The sequence below is a fragment of the Euprymna scolopes genome, chromosome 26, assembly GCF_053919585.1.
Source record: "Euprymna scolopes isolate OS-2025 chromosome 26, ASM5391958v1, whole genome shotgun sequence".
Classification (NCBI taxonomy): Eukaryota; Metazoa; Mollusca; class Cephalopoda; order Sepiida; family Sepiolidae; genus Euprymna; species Euprymna scolopes.
This window is the reverse complement of record NC_136507.1, coordinates 31,566,229-31,591,890: the sequence shown is the minus strand read 5'-3', so window position 1 is coordinate 31,591,890 and position 25,662 is coordinate 31,566,229. Positions and strand designations below refer to the sequence as shown.

The window sequence follows — 25,662 nt, the reverse complement described above, 5'->3', positions numbered from 1 at the left end:
AGTGAAAGCGCAGAATAGTTACAATATGCCTTTCCCCTCATGTTAAGAATGACTTTCTAAATAATGTTATTTCAGCGCAGTAACCTAAATGCACAAGTACCTGTCATTGTTGTTCCAGCTCATTCCGCCTCGTCTTTTTTTCTTAATTAATTTCTTATGAGAAATTATTTACATTTTTCGAAAAATAATTCAATGAAAGAATATTTATTTTTTACAAAATTTGGTTGGCCATAAAATCGATTAGAGTTCTTATGAAATATTGAAATTTAAATTCCATAAATACTTTCAATAATTTATGTCCTCATTGTATCAAATCATTTTTTAATTGGGATTTGTAAAGTCAAATTTAATCATTGCGGTATCATTTGGTCATTATTAATGGAACCAATTGTTGCTGCATCTGGGCTGGTGCATCCACCAATATTCTTTCACTAGGATCCAAAAAAAAAAGAGTCAAATCTAATAGGTTCCACATTGTCGACCAAGCTTCAACCTCTGTTCCATCGCATCAATGTTCCTGCTTTACAAATACTGATGAACTCATAGCACTAGTGTCCCCTCAATGTACATAGTTCCAACTAACCCAACAAGCAGCAAAATCCCACCTCTTTACTGCTGAGGTTTCTAGATGCCAAAAAGCTATCTACTCTAATAGTTTCTTTTTTCCCTTGGACTGCTAGACTGTTGAATAATTCCCTTCCTGTTTCCGCTTCCTTGACCATACTAAACTGCAGAAGTTTAAATGTAATGTAAACACATCTTGCTTCTCAACTCCCCACACTCCCTCGTTACACATGATCCCACATAGAAAAAAATTAAAAAAAAAAAAAATAGTTGTTTTTTTTTTTTTTGTAGTTTTACGGTCCGGGTTATTATTATTGGCTCACAAGGAGCTTTCACACAGGTTATCAAAGATCTCATTGAATACAGCCTGTGGTGTTCCCTGGAAGCTGAGTGACAACAAGTCTCCCTAGATTTTCTAGTACTCTCCACCTCCTTTGATTATAATAATAATAAAATAATAAAATAGAAAAAGCATCTTCATGCTTTTTCTATTTTTCTGCTAATGCACTTACATCTTAACCCTCCTATCATCTAAAATAGCTCGGGCACAACTCGTAGCTCAATTCTTAATACCTACTCATACTGTAACACTATACTAGACCTAAGCTAACATTAATAAAAAAAAAAAAAGGGTACGACTAAAATCACATTATCTCCTCCCTAACAAGCCCTCTTACAAACATAGACGCTTACACTGCATGAACTTCACCCACCCCCTTTATCCATTAACAAGTAAATAGCATGTCCCAAAATCACTTTGAGGAGTGTAACTAATCAGTAGATATAATCCCCCACAAACTAACCCAGTAACACTAACAACGCGGGGTCGCAGAAATACCTGGATTAGAACCTAGGCGCGGAGAAAACCCTCTCAGGGCTGACGGACCCAGTAGGTCTTCCCAGATCATCCGTCTAGGAGAAGGAAAACTCTGAAACTAAACCAAAGGGGAGAGAGGCCTCTTCAGTCTTGGATGACAACCTTCCTAGAGCTGGTGACTCAAACAAATTCACCGGTTTGCAAACCTAAATTGCTTAAGGAGTAGATAGGCTCTGTCTATCGCCCGGCTTCCATACTCCTTCTTTGCCTATTAGTCAAGCGCAGAGACACTATCTCAGTGATTCGACAGAAACACCCAGCGGTAGATCTTGTTTCCTGACTAGGGCAATGAATGCCGTTCTTCCCCATTCCCAGCATGCCCCACCCCTAAAACTGAACATTTGGGAGTGCTTGAGTATAAGATATGCCTGAGCGGTTAGATTGGGTTGACCTTCTTCTAAAGGGTTGAGGGTACCGGATTGACAGTTCCTGGCTGCTGTTCCCGACTGGTAGTACAGGAGCCCTAACTCTTTGGTAGCGCTTAGAGCGGCTGCTCCATCAACAGTTGAATAATATCGGGTTGTTTGCAGTGCCATGACGCGCATGGAAAGGGACCCTGCACTCATCCCCGGTGGGCTTTCCTGAGGCCACAATCCTAATTGGAGAAAGGTCAGCTGATGGTCTACTTGTGATGCATGTCTGAAGCTCCGCATAACCTCTTGTTTAGCTCCCCCTTACCAAAACTCTTAAAAAAAATATGACGACAGTACAATCTAAAAATAAGCTTAAACCAGGATTAGGGACAAACAAATTCAACTTGCCTCCTCCCTTGAGGCTCTCATTCACAAATATCCGTGGGCTTAGAACTAACTTAGCTGATGTTGAAGCATTTCTCTTAACAAATACCCCGGATATCTTAGCACTAAGTGAGACTAACCTACACTCCTCCATTCCCTCTAACCACTTTAACATGCCTGGATATCTCCCACTCTGCCGTAAGGACTCTGACAGACATATGCACGGACTTGGAGTTTACATTCGTAATACCCTTCCCTTGACTAGAGAAACAAACCTAGAAACAGATGATCAAGCCTTTATGTGCTTTAGACTAAACGTGCAACACAGTATTAGCTACTATTATTTTCTCTACCGCTCTCCCTCGACTCAGGACTGCTCCATAATAAACAAAGTATCTGACAGCATAGACACGGCACTGTCCCTCGACACTAGCGCACAAATACATGTGTTTGGTGACTTTAATGTCCACCACAAAAACTGGCTTGGATTCTCTTCTCACACAGATGCAGCGGGCAGCACAACCCATAGCTTCGCTATATCTCACTCCCTATCACAAATTGTTACGTTTCCAACCCGTTTCCCTGACCAGGAAGAACAACACGCATCACTTCTAGATCTGTTTTTGACCACAGTTCCCGATGACTGCATAGCGAAGGCCCACAGCCCACTCGGGAATGCTGATCATGCAGTGATAATGGTTGAAATCGCCCTAAACTCTAGACCCAAAACTGAAGAGCCAGTGCTCAAAACAACGAGATATTATAATAAGGCTGACTGGGAAGCCATCAGGGAACTAATTAGAGATGCTCCATGGAAAAATATTTTCTCTCTCCCTGCTGAACAGTGTGCAAACGAGACCACTGACTGGTTCAAAACTGCAATCGAAGCGCATGTTCCCATGCGGAAATTTTATAGTAAGCCCCACTCTCCCCAATGGTTTACGTCGACTTGTGCAACTGCCATTACTCAAAAGTAGCATGCATACCATAGGTTTAACCGACATAAGTCCAGTTCAAACAGACTGAAGTATATAGAAGCTAGAAATAACGTTAAGAAAGAAATAGCGACAGCTAAGAGAGAATTTACGGAAACCACTAAAAAGCGCATCGAAGCACAAAAACTAGGAACTCGAGACTTCTGGAAAATCTACAACAGTGTAGTAAATAATGGGCAATCAACAATTCCCCCACTAACCAACAATCACGAGGTTGTCTCCTCAGCAACCGACAAGGCTAACATGCTTGCCAGTCGGTTTGCCTCAAACTCCACACTGGACCCTTCCAACCACCCCCTACCTGACTTTCCTATGCGGACAGACGCCACACTAGACGATCTGAAAACCACCCCTGCTCAGGTGCATGCTATCATAAAAAACCTTGACACCTCAAAAGCATGTGGACCCGATCTTATCCCAGCTGTGCTATTAAAAAAGTGCTCAGCCGAAGTAGCTCCAGTTCTCTCCAAACTCTACAACAAATGTCTTAATGAAGCTTGCTTTCCGGGCTGTTGGAAAACTGCTTCTGTTGTACCAGTATTCAAGAATTCTGGCGAAAGGACAGACCCATCAAATTATCGCCCCATTAGCCTCCTCCCACTTTTTGCCAAAATATTTGAGACCATAATTAACCATGCTCTAGTCCATCATCTTACAGATGCTAAACTACTGACTGACAAACAATATGGATTTAGACAAGCCCGTTCCACAGCAGACATCCTCACCGTGATCTCTGAACGTATATACCAATCACTGGACAAAGCGGGGGAAGGCAGAGCGGTAGCTCTAGATATATCTAAGGCTTTTGACAGGGTATGGCATGAGGGTCTCCTCAGTAAAATCAGATCATACGGTATCACTGGTAGAATACTTAACATAATTAAATCCTTCTTAGATAAGAGAAAAATCCAGGTAGTCCTCGACGGTCGCACATCTAAACAATATGATATAAATGCGGGAGTGCCCCAGGGTTCTATCCTTGGACCTCTATTGTTCCTGATATTCATAAATGACCTCCCCGACAACATTGCCTCTGAGATGGGTATATATGCTGATGACACTACACTCTATGGCAGACACGACAGGAAGACGAATGAACACATTTCTAAAGAAATGGCAGAAACACTAGAGGAAGACCTCCAATCTGTAGTGGAATGGGGACAAAAGTGGTTGGTCGCGTTCAATGCTGCCAAGACTAAACTAGTTTCATTCAATAATTACAAGAAACCCTCTCTACCACCAATAGCAATGGCCAACGACTCTTTATCTGAGAGTCCATCTTTCAAACTCCTTGGCCTAACGTTCACAGGAAACATGAGTTGGAACAATTACATTGAAGGCATTGCCAGGGCCGCTGCAAGAAAGGTAGGCTCTCTCTACCGTGCTAGAAAACTACTAACACCCGAAAGTATCCTGTACCTCTATAAGGCCACCATTCGCCCATGTATGGAGTATTGCTGCCACATCTGGGCTGGTGCATCTGCTACTAGTCTCTCGCTCCTTGACAAGGTTCAAAAGAGAGTCGCAAATCTGATAGGCCCTGAACTGGCATCTAAGCTTCAGCCTCTGTCCCATCGACGAAATGTTGCATCCCTCTGCCTGTTCTACAAGTATTTTAGTGGTGAATGCTCTGATGAACTGCAATCACTTGTGCCCCCACGACGCGAGCACCCTCGACAAACCCGACAGGCTACTAGATCCCATCCCCACACTGTAGAGGTCCCTAGATGTAAAAGATCTTTTTACTCCAATAGTTTCTTCCCCAGAACCGCAAGACTCTGGAATTCCATTCCAGGTCCCTGCTTCCCCAACAGTACTGACGTGCAGAAGTTCAAGTGTAACATGAACCGACACCTTGCTGCCCAAATCCCTACATAGTACCCCAGTAGTTGTTGCCCCTGATAGTAGCCCCCTACACCAAAGTGGCAATTTGCCTTGTTTGGGGTGAAAATGTAATTAAAAAAAAAAAAAAAAAAAAACATTTGCAAATAAATTTGCATTATCTCAACAGCTGCTTGTCATTGATTTCTTGTTGGTAGCAGCCATTGGTCTTTACTGGAATTTGAGTGGCAATAAACCTCTCCAAGGTCCCAGTTCACTTCGCACTTATACAGTGGAGGTCTGGGCAGTGCTCACTCCTCGGTCTTTCTTTCCTCCTTGACTACTTGGCTATTCGGTCTCACTCTTTGGGGGAGGGGGGCAGTGATGTGGTAATGGGGGGAGGGGGGTAAAGAACTTATACCTATGCAGCTTCAATGTTCTTGGTTTCTTGTAGTGCTTCATGTTTTGTTTCTGCAGCAGTTTGTCTAGTCTGCGCTTGTGGTTCGTGTGCGTTAGTCTCCACATTCAAGGGTTTTTCTTAATATTTCAGCTGTTTTCATAATTGTTGTTTGTTGTATTTTTCCAGTCATTCCTTTGATTCCAATTTCTCCCATTCTTTTTTCAAAGTTTTTCAGGATTGTTCCTAGTGCTTCTACTATTATAGGTATTATTTTGATTTTCTTCATCTTCCACATCCCTTTCAGATTATTATTATTACTATTATTATTTTGTGATAGGTTTTTCAGTATATACGTTATCTTGTTTATTAAATTGTTAGGTGAAAGTAAAGAATAGTTAAGTGACTTGTCTGTGGTGAAAAGAGTTAAAAAAAAAAAAATCATCAAACTATGACTGATCAAGAAAGGATAGGTGGTCTTGTTTAGAAACAGAAGACTCAATAAATTTATTCAAACTGGATAAAAGCTTGGATTTATTTTGTCGAACCGTTTGGAGTCTGAATTAATTTGGTGTGTCCAAAAAGATCATTTGGTTTGGAAATGACAATCGATTTACAGGAGATGAAAAACTCAGATAAAATAAAATACCTAGCAAGTTTAGTAAGGCAGGTTTAAAAAATAAAATAAAATAAAGCTTATTAAATGACGAATGCATGGAGGAAAGTTAACTGTTGTATATCGGTCTCTTATCAACTAAAAGGGAATAGAAGGGTCCAAAATGCTGTCTGATGGATTTTATTTTTTAAATTTAATTTAATTTGAATGTTTTATTCAGATTAAATAAATATTTGAGTAATAATTTAAAAAATTTTTTTAATGAATGTGAAATCAACGTTATGTTGACGCCAGAAATACGTACGTGACGTTTAATATAATTTTAACATGAAATGATCGAGTTGATTTTTTTTTTTTTTTTTTTTTTAATACTCATTTTCCTATACCATCGATTTTCACCCTATTTTAGAGGCTTCAGAAAATTTCCTTTTTTAACCTTTCGCATCCTTAATGACGTCTGTCTGTTTTTGTCGGATTTTCAAATCATAAACTGCCTCGGCAATTTCCGAGACTGACTTCTGTAAGTACTGAAATTCTCAGGGTACTCAGTCGATTTTAAAATGTTTATAATCTGTTTAATCGATAGTAATTTTAATATTAGGGCAGAAATAAATGTTGGAATCGCCAAAAATAAATAAATGAATAAAAATAAAAAAATATTTCGTTTCACCAAACACATTGATGTTTTTGTAGTTTTTAAAGTTCAGTTTCGCCCTCGATGTGAAATGTCAGAAATAATGGGTGTTTCGTCCGATTATTATTTATTTATTTTTTTTTCTATTTGATAAGTTAAAGCGTACTTGTATTCCATTTCATAAATTAAAAGCGTTGTTTTATTTGAAAACTGATTATTTATCCCCAAAGTACGAAGCTTTGCGTAAGGCAAAATTTCGTTTCGCCTAATGAAAATTCGTCTTTTTTGTATATCTTAGTTTTCGCTTCCTCCTTTCCTTTCGGCGAACAAGGCAAGACTGTTTTCTCGGATCTTTTTTTTTTTTTCAGAAATGGAAGTTGAATACTTCCTTCTTCCATCAATAATTATATAGTAATTTTGGGTTTTATTGGATTTAAAATTTTATTGGATTTAAAATTTAAAATAATTTGGAAGACAACAAAAACAATGTTTAAAACGACACGATAAAAACAAGTCCGCCGATATCGCTGCTGCTGCTGCTGCATTTTATTCGTCAACTTTTTTCTTTTTTTTTTTTTTGCCTTCATATTTCGCCTTCACTCCCATATTTCGCCTTTTCAGTGTCTATTCTTGCTTTTTTAATCTAGTCTTACAGGTTTAAATGAAACAATTCAGACCGATAATTATTAATTCTAAACAATAATAATCAAAATAACTATAGCATCAATTTTATTGGTACTTGTGCAGTTTGCGGTCCAGGTTATTATTTTGTTTTGTGATAGGTTTTTCAATATTTACGGTATCTTTTGTTTATTAAATTGTTAGGTGAAAGTACAGAATAGTTAACGGAGCTCTTTCTTTCAATGTTAAGAATGAGTTTCTAAACCATAACGATGTTATTTCAGCACGGTCCATAAACTGCATAAGTAACTTTTTATTTGTATTTTTCCGGCGTTGCCCGGATAAAGAACTTAGAGAAAATGCTTTAAAATATTGTGTTTTACTTGATTTTATTTATTTATTTTTAATAAGAATTTCATTGGAACATACGTTTTAATTGTGTCCTATTTTATTTATTTCAATAAATATTCGATTAATTGTAAATTATAATATATATATATATATATATATATATATATATATATATATATATATATATATATAATCTCAAAGTTACGTATGGGCGAAAAATACGATATCTTGTTTGGTAGTTTTATTTATTTTTAATTGATTTCCTGGTAGATTTGGAGAACTTTTTTAATCGTAAATTTTTATCTGGTTCTAATATATATATATATATTACTCAAACAGCTGTTTCGTCTTGTTCAAATGCGCCAGTGTGACTAGGTGAAGGGAGTGCACCAACCCTAGATATACTTTACCATCTAAGCTACTCTAGGAAAACGATATTAATATGCTGCAGGATTCCAATCCCTTTTCGAAATCTTACTAAACTGGAAAACATTTTTTGTTCCACCAAATATCTGTTTTCTAAACTAAAAATTTCAACCTGAACACTGGCCAGTGGCAATATGTGGGGCGGGGGTAGGAGTATTATGTGACTGTTCAAAAAAAAAAAAAATAATAATAATAAAATAAAAAAATAATAAAAATTAATTTTTGGTATACCAAAAATTAATTTTTATTTTGAGTTATGGTAGTGAATGAGGGGTTTATGAAATAAATACGAGAACAGTTGATCATCACTTTGGTATCTTTTTTTAAATAAGATTTTTCAAATTAATTTTAGTTTGGCAATATTTGATGGTTTCAATAAATATTTTAACAGTAAATAATAATAAAAAAATAATTCTATGTGTACTTACCAAAGTTACATATAGGCGAGAAACACAGACACAGGGGATTTTGTCTAATAGTTTTATTAATATAGAGATATAATGATCGCCAACAGCCAATGTCATAATAGTAACCCCGGACAATCTAGCGAAATGAGAGATCAACATGCTCCAAAGTTTGAGCTGGTTAATTCTAGCCGTGGCGGTCATCTCCTTGCCCTCAACGGGTTCCTGTTTCGACTTAATTATAAACGCAAGGATCGGACTTACTGGAAGTGTAAAACGTGGGGATGTCTTTCCACGGCAATTCTAGTGGACAACAAAGTGCTCATTTCTTACCGAGAGAACCACGCTCACAATAATGACGAGTCCGAAATCCAACTACGCTCCCATCTCTATGTAATGAAAAGGAAAACACCTAGTAGTGGTCAAGCGGCGTCTACTATGACCAATAATGACGTCATTAATCCTGCGACCAATAATGACTTCATTAATCCTGCGACCAATAACAGCAACAGCAACCACTTGGCCGAGGTGGCGGCTTTTGAGGGCTCATTTTCATTTGGCACAGTTGAATTTGATCCAGCGAACTTTAATTACATTAAAACTGAACTTCCAGTGGAGGAAATTGCTGGAACGGAAATCAAATTTGAACAGGTATGTTTATTTTCTTCTTCAATAAAATATTATTTGGGCATTTATTAATATAGAACACAAACCATAAAAATGGTAAAAAGATATATATATATAACAGAGAGAGCTTGCCTGGTCATAAAATGCACTCAAATGTATTTTAATTAATGCAGATTTTGTATTATTATTACAGAGCCACTCTCTATTGAATATTAGAATGTACCTAATATAAAGTACTGGTTTTAAAAGTTAAAAAAAAAAAAAAAAAGACTAGTGTACCATCAGCTAGAATCAAAGCCAAAATATTTAATGCTCTATCTGCATTATCTACTGTTTGACCTAATTTGACAGATAAGTTTTAAAATTAAAACCACTTTTAGCTATGATTCGTTTTAGGCATGCACAAACTAATAGAAATATATGTGCAAGTTGACATGAACATTTCAATTTGCCAACTTATGTACGCGTTATTCATCCATCCAAACAAAGATTTTACTCCTTATAAACCATCGTTGATGTATGTGTTAAGTGTTGAGACATTATGTTGAACAAAGATGGCGGCAGTAAATCAAATCGCCGAAGAATCAATGCAGTCACGATCTCGAGTGTTGAGTAATTCTTAATAACAAAGACGGCGGCGAAGAATCAGTGTAGTTACGATTCAGTCGTTTCTAGATGGAGGTTGATAGCAAACTGACTTGAATCCAAATTCGATATTTTTATAAAGCGGTTGGAGGCTTCTCATTGGTTGATTGTCCTAACCGTAGTTATAAATAAGATTGTCGAAATCATTGAAGCCATATCCTCATTATTAATCAAAAACATTTTAACAGCATGATTACTAGTTCCTGTTAATTTTAGTGTTATGTGACTGGTAGTTTAAAAGTTAATATTTACACACAGAGTTTTATTTATACAGATAAATGTTACCAAAGGCAAGCTAAGTTACTTTTCTATCTAATTGGATAAGTTTTGTTTTTTGTTTCACTTATTTCAAAGTGTTTATTTACATCGAAACACAAGTAGTGCCATATGCTTAAATTAGAAATGTCGTAGTGGCATTTATTGAGTACATTTTTATCAGCATTTTATTTGAATTTTGATTTATTGAGACCTCAAAGATGACAGCCTTATATCCTCCATTTTGTTAAGCACTCGACACTACTTGTGTTTCAAAGTAAGTAAATGCTTTGAAATAAGTTAAACCACAAAAAAAGCTGATCAAGGTAAGTAGAAGAGTAATTTACCTTTGGTAACATTTATTTGTTATATACTTGCTTTTTGACAACGTTTTTGGTTTATTGTTCGAGAGTATTTATTTCTATGTACATAAAGCAAACTAGTAAGGCTACTGAGCATTGCCCGGGAGTATTGACAATCGACTATAAGAGTTAAAATACATGTTAGATCTTTTTAAATTTCTCTGATTATACCTGCCTCTATCATTCACTCTTGTCTCTCTCTCTTCACCTCTCACTATCACAAATATCATCTCACACCAAAGATTGATGGAAAAAAAATTTTTAATTTCGAAAACTAATTTTGTTTCTGTTAGACTCTTATAAGAATAAATATTGCAAAAACAATATTTCCAAAGAAAAAAATATGTCGGCATTTGGAGTATGTTTGCCAAGTTTCTAACTTTTAGGTGAACGCACACACACTACGAGAAAGACATGGTCAGAATCTTAAAAAGATCTGTTGGGATATGAGGTAACGGGTAAATGTTTGGCATCTGGTAGGATGCCCCATCTATAGCTTGAACAAACTGATGAAATTTGAACTAAAAAAAGAACGAGAACCTTGAATGCCAACTAGACACTATCTTCAAGTGTCTAAGGTCTCTCTGACCAGGAGTGTACGGGATAACCTGCATGAGGATTCTTTTCTCTACAAATCCTGACTAAATTACAACATATTCACAGCCCAAATAAGATCTCAGTACGACGAGCCCACACTGGCCTTCATGAGGAACTAGCCTCAGTGCCCTGCCTTGCCCAGGTGTTTAGAGGTGTGTGTTAAGCAAAAAAAAAAAAAAATTGTTGTAGGCAGGCTCGAACATGTACTGCAAAGGAGGAAAAGAATGTGGAAAAAAAAAACGTGACGTCTTTGCTGTTGCGTCCATCGCCAAATCGGAAGTGGCGAATGTTTAAATTAAGGCTAGTCAATCGAAAAGAGGGATGACTTTCGAAAATATTGACAAAAAAAAGTGACCATTCCTTGTAGAAAAGTGACCAGTTAAGGGTGAAAGAATTAATGTTTTTAGCCAATTTTTCAATATTTGTCGTCCGAAGAGTCAAGCTTCAAAACGATACTGATCTCGTGAAAATCTGTTGCCTCTGTCGAAAGTTTTAGGCAGACATACATACATACGTTTCAAACGGATAGGTGAGATTTATATTATAGATGGTGAAATTTCTCCAAGTGATGTTACCTCAAATAACAGCACTGAGTTGGATACTCCACCAAACTAGATGAATTCTTGTCCTGAAATCCAGTAAAACCAAGCGACCATGAGAAAGATATATCAGGTCATCCCATAAGTTCTGTCCGAATTTATGAATAAAGAAAAGAAGTGGCCAAATGTTACATTTTATTAAATATTTTATCATCAATATACTTTCCCTGATTATTTATGACGTCCTTCCATCTATTAACAAGCTTATTATTTCCATCACTGTAAAATCATTTTGGCTTTGATTCAAAGAACTCACAAACGTCAGTTTCAACATCTTTCTGCATTACAAAAGCTGTTCCTTCCAAATGATTTTGTCAGCTACAAAACAATTGGTAGTCTGAAGGAGCAAGGTCATGAGAATAGGGTGGATGAGGAATTTTCTCCCAACCAAGTTCTTCGATCTTTTGTGAAGTGATTCTTGCTGTGTGGGGTTGTGCATTGTCCTGATGAAACATCACTCTTTTTCGATTCACTCGAGCAGGTCTTTTTCCCTCTCAAAGCTTGGTCCAAACTCTCTAATTGCTGACTGTAGATTTGAGCATATATTGTGTGCATTAGGTGGTAACAATTCGAAGTGGATTATTCCTTGGTGGTCCCACCATATTGAAAGAAGAACCTTAGTCCCATGAAGTTCTCTTTTCGGCTGTGGCTAAGGTCTTTCCCCTTTACCATGCCATTGTCTACAATGCTTAACATTTTGATAAAAGATCCATTTTTCATCAGCAGTCACAAGTCTATCCAAAAAAGGTGAAACAAGTTGGCGAGAATGGATGTCGACTTGGGATTTGAGATTGTTTTCAGACAATTCATTAGGCACCCATTTTCCAAGTTTAGGAACTTGTTCAAGTTGTTGAAGATGACGATGAACAGTTGTATGGTTTGAACTCAGTTTTATTGCCAATTTCTTAACTGATAAAACAGGATTTTTTTTTTTTTTTTTTCAAGAGCTTATTCAAGAAACTTATCATCACACTCAACTGGATGTGCAGTTCGATCTTCATCTTCAAGAGTGAAATCTCCACTTCTGAATTTCGCAAACCATCTTCTGCAAGTTCTTTCATTCACACATTCCTTTCCATAAGCTGAGTAAATATTTCTAGCCGCTTTGGCTGTTGAGTTTCCTTTCTTGAATTCATAAAACATTATATGACTCAAATGATTCTTAGGCACTTCCATGTTAGTAGGATAAAGTTTTGTTCAATTAAAAAGAAAAAAAAAAAAACAAGTAAAAATTCGGACAGAACTTATGGGATGACCTGATATTATGACATATTTAAATGGTCAATTGGGGAGAGGTAAATTATGTTCCCAAATTCTTTACTAACTCAATGTTTGAGGTGTAAAGGAGAACTTTATTGGAATTTTTGGCACTTCCGCATAAGTGACATGAGGCGAATGTGTGTATCTTAGTTTCAAGAACAGCCGATAAAGGGCGTGTAAAAAAAAAAAAAAAAAAAAAAATTAAACCTCTATAAACGTTTCATGTTTTTAAATTTCTATTTTGCTACATTGACAAACTAAAATTATATGTTGGTACAATTTTTTTTTTTATTCAATAAATGTTTCGATTTTCATATTTTTGTGTTATTGTAAACACTTGAGGTTCACATAATCGACACTAGATGTCATTTCTCTTTCGAAGAACGGGTCGATAACTCATCTCTGTTGCTAATATGTCATTGTCATGCAAAAGTGCAGAATTTTTAAATATATATGTATCTTATATAGTAATCAAGTGTTGAGAACTTCGACCTAAAATGACCCCACTCCCACCTCTACTCCCCGTGTGAAAAACCTTACATATAATAGATAAATGGTAGAACGTAATAATATGGATTTTTGGTAACGTGCATATTTTGAAAGAGAAAGTGAGAAAAAGAACTTTTTTTAGTTCATAACTAAAATAGCTTGGAATCAGCTTCCAGCTATGAGTTATGCAGTATGCACACAATGATCAGGCCTTTAATTTAAAAAAAAACAAAAAAAAACAGAAAAGGGAAAGGATAAGAACAAGAAAGGGAATGCTAAGAAAAGAGAACTTTACCTCGCTTTCTCTATCTTTTCTGTTTTTTTTTTTTTTAATCAGATAATAAACATTAAGTCATCATCCAATGAAATATTAGACATATTTCACATGCGTGCATAACACCTTAAATGTCAGCGATTTTGTTACATAGATTGTGGTAGATCAAAGGGAGATAATTACCGGAGGTAATCTCCCTTTAATTAGGCAAGCTTAAGAAAGGAGATATGATTAAGAAAAATAGTTGAATCTAAACTGTGTTTCACTAGTATTTGCACAAATATATAAAATAACAGATGAAGCTGTGAAATTGAAGAAATAACAGATAAACATAAGATGTTGCAAACTAAAAAGTTTAAAATGAAGGAAAGAAATAAACGTCTTTAGAAATCAGAAAAAAAAAACATCTCATTATGGAAATAAACTCGGGAGGGTCAAAAAACTTGAAGTGGATTTGTCTGGTAGTGTTTTTACTCACTAAATTTCGTGTGATGACGGAATATAGGAACTTTCTGAGTTTATTCTCTATGGATTCAAAAATGACTGGGCCTATTTTATGAAATTTCACACGAAGGCACTTTATGTACCTGGCAGTGTTCTTAGGTGGATTTTGTTTTGATAAGTATTGATGATCGAAATAATCCGATGAGAAAAGGAACAGGCGATTTCGACCAAAGTTAACATCTTACACAGCCTAACATCACAGGTGCATTTGAGAAGTTTTTTTTACCACACAAGCCGAAAGGCCCACCATATAAAATCAACAGTAAGTTCTTGAATATGACAGGAGTTTATTTGAAATGAATGTTTCTGTTTAAAGCACGATTGAAGCGTGATACTTGACTTTTACATTTTAAATTTTAGTTCAATGCATTATATATAAAAAATAATTTAATAGAATTAACAGTAAGTTCTCTACAGCGCAATGTAGACTACAATGTGAAGCTTACTCTCGGTGCAGGAAATCAATTGATTTGATTGAAAAATGGGCATTTTCAATTTTGATGACAATAAAATCTATCAGATGATTCTGAGTTGCTGAGCAAAAATACACCAAGCATTGATGTCATTTTTTTTTTCTCTTTGCAAAACTCAATCATGTTCTGCAAAGTCTAAAACAAAAACAACCAAATCAAACTAAACCCCATGAATAAATGTTTCAAGATGAAAAGAAGTTTAATCATAAAGAGTTTTACCAAAAATGACTGGATTCAGTATTAAATAACCTGAAAACGATTCTTACTTGAAATGGTGTATGCACTTGCATTTATTTGCAGTGCACTTCCTTGCAATAGTGCATATCCACATGCAACAGTAAGAGGTGACCTCTGTTCCTGGATGTCTGCAACAGTACCTAATCAAATGCACTTTTGATTCCAACCTCAGTCTTTGAACCACTCCCCCATAACCAATATTTATTGTTGCTAACATCCATACTTTTTCTCAGGCATAGATGCAAACTGGTAAATTTACTTTCGAAACCAGTAATACTTTAGTACAAATCCATCTTTCTCGGCATCACTGTGCTGGAATATAAAACCTGGTGTCATCTCAGTGTTACTTCTACCTGAGGTGAATAGCCTTTGTCAAACGACTTTCCACCAACCATCAGTGGATATTTTTAATCTGTCAGACAATGACCGACAATGGGAGCTCGATGATTTCATTTTGGTTACGGCTGCCAGTACCTGTTATTTCCCAGGACTGCTAAAAATTGTAGTTTAATTTGTTTTTAGGAGGTTAGAGTCCTTTACCAAATTTGTTTGGATTCTGTCATGTTTCCACTGGACAACGTCAGTACACGGGTCTTGTTAATAAGCAAAAAAAATGCATATTGAAGACATTTTATTTAATTGAAAATTACAAATTAACAAACTTGATACGATTTATTATTTTGTCCACATTTTCAGTATATTAAATTCTATTTTCAAAATGATGACAAACTTAGTTACCTCCCTTTCATTTATTGTTATTTTTTTCATTTATTGTTATTTTTTTTATTTATTTATTTTTTTTTTATTTATTTATTTTATTTATTTATTTATTTATTTTTATTTATTTATTTATTTTATTTTTTTTTTTAAGCTAAGAAAAAAAAAAAAAGGCGGAAACTGATTGGCATTACAAATATCGTTAATGGAAATATAGTTCAGAAATTAATCCGAAACAATTATTTCGGTTTACCTACTCATTTGTGTTAAAAATAATGTAATAGAAAATAAAAGTATATTAACAGTGAACAAATAATCAATTGTTGGCCATGTTATTTGTTTGCAAAATGTAATGGATGTGTAATATATCGCATAATCACATTGACACACTGGTTCTCGTTAGATCACCAAAGTTAAGCAACATTGACTCTGGTCAGTACCAAAGGGGTGACCAATTTGGGAATTCAAAGTGCTGTATGTAAGCGGACATCGACACCTTCCTGCAAAATTTGCAAAAATTAAATGTCGTCTTCTCCCTTAACTGGGATATACATGCGACTGGGGGCCATTTGTGTATTTGTTATTCCTATGAGACTTCCTCCTTCAGAGGAAGCTGGTTAAACTCACCTTAGGGTTAGTGTCGCAGTTTCAATACGTTTCATAAAGTTAGTCGTTTCTAATATAACAAGGGAGAAAACTCTTCACGTGATTAAATATTTATAGATTTCTATGATTTTTTGATAACTGGCAAAGTTTCAGCCAATGTTATCGCCAACCTACTTCAGGAGGTTTTTCTCAAACTTGAGAACCGATCTTCAACTGAATCCTTAATTTAACTCAAGGATAGATTAATCTCATTCCATCAGGCATTTAGTAGTTTGAAGTAATTTTATTACATTTTTTTTTTTTTCTTGCTTAATTATTATCTTGTATTTTCTTTTGAAATTTTGTATTTCACATTAAGAGTTTTTCGATTGAGTAAGTATCTTTTAGTTTGAATTTTTGCACAAGTTTTGCACCACTTTTATGGACTCTTATAAAGATTAAGATCAAGATATAATGCTACTAAACCTTGTGTCTAAAATCTTTATTCCAATATTGATATGAATCCAGTGCATAATTTTGCTTCAAGAAAATGTCAAGAAAGATTACTTAAGAAGAAATTGAAATTAAAGGAATCTTGATTAATTGGTGTCTAATGACTATGGATTACGTTCAATGCAAATCTGAAAATATTTTAATTTTCAAATGAGTTTTTTGCATATTATGCCATTACCTCTCTCATTATTTTAAGATACTCCAAAGAATTTTGGGGAATATCTATTGAATCATGCCTTAATAACTACTGTTGACATAAACACAAAGTGTATATGTACAAGGGTTGTTCCAAAAGTAAAGCTTCCGATTTTTTTTTTTTATCTTAAAAGGTTGAAGAGCTACAAAGACTGAAGTAGCCCAGTCATAAAATATGCATAAATATTATATTTTAATTAATACACAAACTGAGACATGTGCATGCGAATATTATGTTTGTTCGTTTTTTTTTTCTAAACCTTCCACTTCTTGTAAGTAAAAGAAAAAATACTTCAGCTGAGTTTGAAACAAAACCTAAAGACAGTGAGTCAAGTACGATAACCATTAGACCAGCTTGACACAAAATCTAAAAGGTGTTTTCAAACTACTTATTCTTCACATCATTAATCTGTAATGTGAACTATTCATGCATGGACATTCGTGAAACAGCAAACAAAAAAACTGATGACTCTCGCATACCAATTTTTCAATTTTGACCCCTTAGCAGATCTATTTTCTGGATGAAAACTGATTAAAATATTTTCCACGTGTCTGAATATCCTATATATCAAATTTCAGGTCTGTAGATCAAAAATTTGAGTATATAGGGTGAGAAATGACCTCACACACACACACATTCTCACTTTATAGATATATAGATAAGAAAATCAAATTTTATGGAATAATAAAAAGACCGGCTGTCTTATCCACCATTTTCAAAACAATTTGGGGGGGGGGGAGATAACTCAACAATTTAACTTGCTAGATTTATATTGTAATGTCTACAAATTCCCATTAATCATTCAAAAATGATTTTCTTTATGAAAATAAAACTTGATCAATTTACGTAATTTTCAGAATATGAAATTTCCGTTTCATCACTTCATAATTTCAGAATATATATGGTTATGGGAGTATCTCCGTAACTCTTGACAATGTGTGTGAATAGACAAATATATACATATACTCATACTAGCTGTACCAACCCGGCACTACCCCAGATGCAGTGAAGTTGTTCTAGTTTTTCATTTTTATCAGGTTAATTTATACAGAAAAAGAAGTCAAATTTTAGTTGTAAGGAAGATAACTCTTTTTATATTCTTCAATAAAAGAATCCAAAGTTATTCCTCTTGATTTTGATTTTTCAGTTTCAATTTTTTTTTAAATGTTGACGTTTTATTTTTACCAAATGTCTAGGTGCAGCTACGTAATCATTTAAATGAACTGTAGTGGATATAGTGCCAATAAATAACATGACATGGTAATTAAACCTGAAAGTTCACTAGTCAGATTTAAAGTTTGATTTGTCAACTTTAATGCTGTTTAGGTCTAACTATTGAAATCTTAATGATAATTTTGTGTGTGAAGTAGGTGCTAGTGCTTTTCATCTCTATTAAAATGAAATAAAAACAAAATTAATTTCCTGATTGAAGTTTTAAAAGAAAATGTAAAGAATAAAATAAATCTGAGAGAAGGCCATAATGTATAGATAAGATATCTAAGTATTGCAACTTGGTCTTACCTTTGATAGTGCTAAGGAGTTGAAAGTCATGAGTCAGCAATATAGTCTGAACCAGGGTTTTTTAAAAGTCTCAACAAAGGATACTTCTGTTTTTTTTGTTTTTTTTTTAAACAAAGTTATCCTACATTTTGGAGGAGAAAGATCGAAATAATGTAGTCAAAAATTTTCACATGATTTTTTTTTTCTTTTTTTTTTTTTTTTAAAATCCTTATTGGGAGTTTTAGATTGTTTTTTTTTTTTTTTTAATTAAATCCTTATTGGGAGTTTTAGATTGTTTTATTTATTTTTTTTTTTTAATTGAATCCTTATTGGGAGTTTTAGATTGTTTTATTTTTTATTTTTTTATTTTTATTTTTTTAAATCCTTATTGGAAGTTTTAGATTGTTTTATTTCTTTTTTTTTTTTCTTTAGATTTATTTTTCCCCAGATAACTTCTCCCCTAATCTCAGACTCATTTAAACGTATTATTCTATCTTTATGACCACCTGTGATGACTTTTTTCATTTTAAATCAGGCAACGTATATGATGCTAATCAGATTAGCCTTGATTGATTAACCACTCATTAATACAACTGAAATGCAAATGAACATAAAACCTACGTTGGCCTGTTACATATTACTTAGTTAAGTGTAGATTTGGTTTGACAGATCTATTTAAGGTTATTTAAACATGATTGAAGGTTTGAAGCCCCCCCCACCACCACCCCGGCTCTCCTAAAATATCACAAATTAATTTAATCATGCAATGAAGAAGGATATAAAGTGAAAACAGTTACAGATTTGAACTGAGAATGAAAAGTCATGATGCAAAGACTAGATAAAACCATTGTCAACAATTTCGCTTACTCTCTCTATCTGTGCCTAAATCTAAATTCAAATTTCATGAACAAACTTTAGGAAAGGGAGATAATTCTGCTAAATCTTTATTTAAAAAAAATAAATTTAATACTGATTAGCCATACCTTGGATTTCAATTGTCACTTCTGAGCAAATCGGTCCATCCTGAATTTAGGGTTAGTGTTGGAGTTAATAAAATACATGATCACTAAATCCCAGCTTTTTTCTTTCTTATTTGGTTGAATTATCATTAATTAAACCAGCCATGACGAACATGCGGTCCCTAGCAAGCAAGCTTGCTACTCAAGTAAGCAATGCTTTTTTTTTTTTTTGTGATTTAAAAGCCAAAATTAGTTTTTATAATTTAAAATGGATAAACATGCGTGGTTCATGGAAAACATTTTAGTTCATTCAGGTTATTTCTTATAGTAATACACACGGACGAAAAAAACGCTTTGGATAATCACAGATTTCAAGGTAGTTCTACTAAAATAGCCATATTTTTTAAACCAAAGCACTTCAAGTCTTCAAATTACTACTGTTTTGTTCGGAAATGAATATACTTTCAAATGAATTAATAAATATGAATGTACATTATATATTTTAAGAGTTTTAAGCAAATAAAGTGATAAAAATGTGAACGTCATAAAATGGCGTTTTCGGTAAGGTTTTGTAATGACCCCCCCTGTTTTCTAAAGGTCCGTACCGTGATTGTATGAAGAATTTCGTCATGAAATTTGGGAACCAATAAGAAGAGGTGTTAATCTTAATACTGTCAAGTGTCTGAAATATTTTTGACCATTTCTTTTTTTGTCGTGTTAAAAATAAGACTTTAATATGACGAGTATTGAACATTTTGAAGAAAAAAATTCTTCGGACACCCAGTAGTAAGTAAATCAATCTTTTTACTATCTTTATCAATTAAAAGTATTATTTTATGTTGAGTAGGACCGCGGTAATTGATAATTTAAAAGGACCTACCCGAAAAAAAAATTGTTTCTATTTCTCGAATTTGGTCAAATGAAGTTAGTATTACTAGAAGCAGCAGCAGCCTGTAGAATCAGCGATCGCACAGTTGTAAACAAACATGCGTTCTTTAATTTTTATTCAAGAACGAATTAAGAAAAACATGAAAATATGAATATAAATGTTCTTATGTTTAATTAGAGCTATTTTGTTATCAGAATAACATTAGTTTAGAACTATTCGGTTTTCAGATTGTATAATAACAACAATCCCAACCAATTCGGCATTATGAATCTGTTGCAATTTCTCACATTTTTCGTCAAATTTAAAAACATGGTTAAAAAAAAACAAAATAAACTTTTGTAGATATATAGCTTGCATGCACTTTTATTCTTTAAATTAGTTTTGAACAGCGAATTAAAACAATGTTTTACTGCGAACAGCCACAAATGTTTTTTTTTTTTTCAAAATCAAAATAAGTATCAAAATCTCGTTTATACATAGATTCGAAAAAGTTGTCAAAAAACAAATATATAACAAATAAATGTTATCAAAGGCAAGATAAGTTACTTTTCTACCTAACTGGATAATTTTTTAGTGTTTTTATTTAATGTAACATGTTTATTCAGCTCGAAAAATGTACAGTGTTTACCAATGTATTGGAAAATTAAAAATGGCGCCCGGCCCGACTCTATTTGACACGGTAAGTTTTAGAAAAGGAGTTAAAAATTAAAAAAAAAACTATACAAAATACTGTTAAAAACTCACCGAATATATGTCAGCCTGTCACGGTAACATATATTGAGCGAGTTTCTAGCAGTATTTTGTCTACTTTTTTATTTTTAACTCTTTTCCCCAAACTTACCGTTTCAAGAGAGTCGGGCGCCATTTAAAATTTTCCGAAACATCGGTACGGTAAACACTGTTTTCAAGCTGAATAAACATGTTACATTAAATAAAAACACTAAAAAATTATCCAGTTAGGTAGAAAAGTAACTTGCTTTTGATAACATTTATTTGTTATATATTTGTTTTTTTTGACAACTTTTTCGAATTTATGTGTATAGTAATACAAACCCTCAAAATCTATATCAATATTCTTGAAATTTTAAAAGCAGTTAGAAAACACATCAAACTACAATTAGGAAGCTTTTTATTTCGTTATTTTTTTTTTCTACTTATTAAGCGAAAGATATTTTTACAACCTGCTCCAGCGTAGTATAAACGGCCTATGGAATTAACACCTTCAACCTCGAAAATAGAAATCAACAAATTTATGGAATTTTCTTTTAAATTTCGCAACGCAGTTTCTTATTAAATTAAAACTAAATATATAATATAAAGCCAATAATTATGAACCGCTAACAGTAAATATGAGTGATGAACACTCTCTTTGAAAAAAAGCTCTCTTAACTTCACCTCTAATCCAAATTATGTGTGGCAAGTCTCCTCCTAAAACACTCTTTAACCCTAACAATAACACTAAGTTCGAGTGGCAAGCCCCCCTCTCCCCCCAACAAAATACCTCTGTAAGCCACATACAAGCATCTAAAACAAACAAACAAAAAATAGATCCTTCCTTAAAGAAAAATACACATAAAAATAAATTGGTTAACTGTCCTAAAATGCTAGAATGGCCAGGAAATGGTGAATTATTTTACATTAAATTTTTGTGAAACTAACCGCTCCCCCCTCTAATATTGTTTTTGTTAGCTTTGTCTCTGTCAAGTTTTCAGTATGTTCACACATAATTTTCCTTAGCCCTACAATTCAAAGTTCGAATGGCAACCCTCCACATATTCTCATTGCATAGAAACCCTCTTAAAACTACACATAATCATCTTAAAAAAAAAAAAAGCATGCATATTTTCCCATAGAAAAAAAAAACAGTTAACTGCCCTAAAATGCTAGAATGATCTGTAATAGGAAATTATTTTACATTCAATTCTAAAATAATTTGTTTATCTTTCATTAAAGTTTTTCATGGCATTTTATACATAATTTCCTAAAAAGGTAGAATCACATTTTGGAGGGGTGGTCAGGAGGAGTTGAGTGGGGTTAAACAGAAGGTGTTAATCTACAATAATACCAAAGAAATATTGCAATATATTCATTTTTAAATGATCTTATGTTTAGATTTAAGTTTTTTGTACATAAAGCACATTACAATTCAACTTTGAGTTCTCCAACTTCTTTTCTGTTTATGGATACATGGCATTTTTAAGGAATTGTTGCATATTTATGCACATTTACTGCAGATTATTTGGAAACCATAAACTTTGGGAGATTTTCAGTTGCATATTCTGATTCCTTGTACAAAAATACACTTATATAGTAAATTTCATTTCTTAGTCTTGTGTTTTAACAAAGATATGACATTTTTACTGAAAAAGTAGTGTAAAAAATGTGACGAAACGCATATGGTCTTAAAGAGGGAAAAATATCCAAACGTGTGAGGCGCAAAAATAGCCATCCTTAATTTTAATCAGATTTTAAAAATTTAAAAAGATTCTTTCTTAGCTCATCAAGCTCTTTCTATGCATACCAATATTGAAATATTTCAAGCTATTTCAATTTTTTCATGTGTATTGCTATTTCTTAAAAATGATATATTTCATTGATTGTATTTTTTTTTTTTTTTTTTTTTTTTTGCAGTTACATATAAATTTTTTTTTTTTTTTTTTTTCTATAGTTAAACTACTTTTTCACCATGCATTCATGAATATAGCCATTTCTATGTGTATTGTATATTTCTAAGTTTCTCTGTAGAGGCTGAAAATTTCCTATTCTATTAATGTCTTTCTTCAGACCGCTTGCTTTGGAATTCCTTTAACCGTACTTACGTGCAGGAATTTAAATGTACTGGGAACAAGCATCGACACTTGTCTGTAACTGCCCCTCCCCATAAATAAAAATTTATGATGCACTTACTTGTGACAAAAAAAATATTGTCCACGAAAAATCATGCAAATTGATCGAGTAGTTCTGTTTTTTTATAAAGACAAGAATTTGTAAGTGAATTTGAATTTTCCTGTCTCCTCTCATGCTAATCTTTTTTTTTTTTAAATCTTGCAAAAGTTTGTATTGTTTGGAATTATCTCCCTTGTCTTGCAAAAATGGTGTTGAAAAATCTGTGATAGCTGACTAGCCATAAAATTTAAATTTTCATAAAACTACTTCTAGAAGTGTAAACCATGTTTAGTTTCAGAACAGTTTCCGATGGTTCATTGTTCTACACAAGTCCCGGCAGTTGACTGGTTTGTAGTGAACAGTTCTCGAGTTGGAATCCACAGAGCAAAAGATTCTTCCGTGTCGAAACGAAAAAAGAAAACGTGAAATTGCTACAGAAAGGTTTAATATTTATGGAGCAATTCTAGTTTCTGATTGGTTGGTAGCAGAATGTGAATTAATTTGATTCGTCAGTTCCTAGCAGCATCGTTTATAAATAGAATCTCCCGACTGTGCGGAATCATACCCCATTATACGACAAATGTTGTAACACTTCTTGATCAATTTACATGATTTTTGGAATACAATATTTTCTTTCAGTCACAGATACATCATGCAGATATTGCACCCAAGCAACTCCACACTCAGGTTTCTCCTTTGTAAATCTGCCCCTTACATTTTCAGTGAGAATATACCTTGTTTGGAGTAAACAATTTCTTTCTTCTTTTAAATTCAGCATTATTTTTTTATTAAATGACTTCAATTAGTCATGTGCGAAACTCATATGATATGGCCCTTGGGGAACCCTGATCACACATATATTGTAAATAATTATATAAATAAGACAGTACATGTATGTTTGTCTATGTGAAAATATTTAACCAATAAACTCTTAAACCACCGATTACATAAAACTCAAATTAACAGAAAATGGTAATTGTACACCAAGTAGTCAAAATTTTTGGATGAATAATGCATACATGTCTTCCTCTTCTCTTACACTTTCCTTCCCTCCTTCCCCTTTTCTTTTTCCTTCCTTCCCCTTTTCTTTCTCCTTCCTTCTGCTTTTCTTTCTCCCTCTTTCCCTCCTCCTTTTTTTCTCCCCCCTTCCTTCTCTTTCCCCCTTCCTTCTCCCTTTCCCACCTTTCCTTTTCCCCCCTTTCCTTCTCCTTTTCCCCCCTTTCCTTCTCCTTTTCCCCCCTTTCCTTCTCCTTTTCCCCCCTTTCCTTCTCCTTTTCCCCCTTTCCTTCTCCTTTTCCCCCTTTCCTTCTCCTTTTCCCCCTTTCCTTCTCCTTTTCCCCCCTTTCCTTCACCTTTTCCCCCTTTCCTTCTCCTTTCCCCCTTTCCTTCCCCCCTTCCCCCCCCTTTCCTTCTCCATTTCCCCCCTTTCCTTCTCCTTTTCCCCCCTTTCCTTCTCCTTTTCCTCCCTTTCCTTCTCCTTTTCCTCCTTTTCCTTCTCCTTTTCCTCCCTTTCCGTCTCTTTTCCTCCCTTTCCCCTCTTTCCTTCTCCTTTCCCCCTCTTTCCTTCTCCTTTCCCCCTCTTTCCTTCTCCTTTCCCCCTCTTTCCTTCTCCTTTCCCCCTCTTTCCTTCTCCTTTCCCCCTCTTTCCTTCTCCTTTTCCTCCCTTTACTTCTTCTTCCCCCCTTTACTTCTCCTTTTTTTCTATTTCTTTTTATTTCTGCTTCTTTCCCCTTGTCTTTCTCCTTCCTTTCTTTTCTTTCTTTCCTCTTTTTTCCTATTCTATTTTCTTTTACTCTCATCCCCCCACCTTCTCTCTCTCTCTCTCTCTCTCTTTTTTTTTTTTCTGTTATTTCATGTTCAATAATTACATAATTATTCTTTGTTTTAGTCAGCATTAAATGACCCATTGCGATGTTGATATGCCGTAAATCATTTCACATCTAGATTTATTATTTTCTTTTGTTGGAGATAAACTCATTTTCCATTGTCTTTTTACCTTAAGATTCATAGCAATAAATTATTTGTCCGTCTTGAAAAATAACGTTGCCATAATTATGTGGTGAATTACGCAGTCACTTTCATTTATAAAGGTTTCTCTGTTTTACGTAACAAAGTAAAGCTGTCTATAAATATAATGGACGCCATTTTTAATAATTGCTTTCAAATCAGCTTTGCTTGAGAATCTATCTTAAAATTTTATATCTGTTTTATGTTTCTTGGTTTGTTACAAAAAAATATTTAACGAATTCCACCAAATTTTGCACAAAACATTTTTGAAATGATGGTCGTATCAGACAAACAAATCTTTATTTATTTTTTTTTTTTTTAACAAAAAAAAAATTTTGTTATCTTGGGTTAACCCAGATTGCGCACGGACATGAGAACGTACTTTCCATTGGTTCCAGTTTTTTGTTGATTAAAACTTAATTGCGATTATACATGGATGCTCGTGGCATTTGCACAACCGTCCTAGCTTTTGTTTTACTTTTACCATACCTTCTAGGCACACTAACAAGGGTGCCCAGCGTTGCCCAGGTGTTTGGAGGTGTGTGTTGAGTACAAAAAAAAAAAAAAAAAAAATAGTGGTAGTAGGCAGGCAGGTTCGAACCCGTGACATGAAGGTGAAAAAGAAAGTGAAAAAAAAAAAACTGA

The 25,662-nt window shown here is 34.1% G+C and overlaps 1 protein-coding gene across 13 annotated transcripts in view; it reads left to right on the top strand.

Moving 5' to 3' along the window:
* LOC145247969 (uncharacterized) overlaps positions 1–25,662 on the top strand; it is a 394,038-nt gene that overhangs the window by 277,398 nt on the left and 90,978 nt on the right. The window contains exon 1 of one of the 13 annotated variants that reach the window (XM_080109630.1): positions 7,875–9,094. The exons of the other annotated variants lie outside the window; for them this stretch is intronic. Coding sequence (XP_079965756.1) covers positions 8,540–9,094 — 555 coding nt within the window. The 5' untranslated portion in view covers positions 7,875–8,539. Of the gene's footprint in view, positions 1–7,874; positions 9,095–25,662 lie in introns of those variants that run through there. 13 annotated transcript variants of the gene reach the window in all.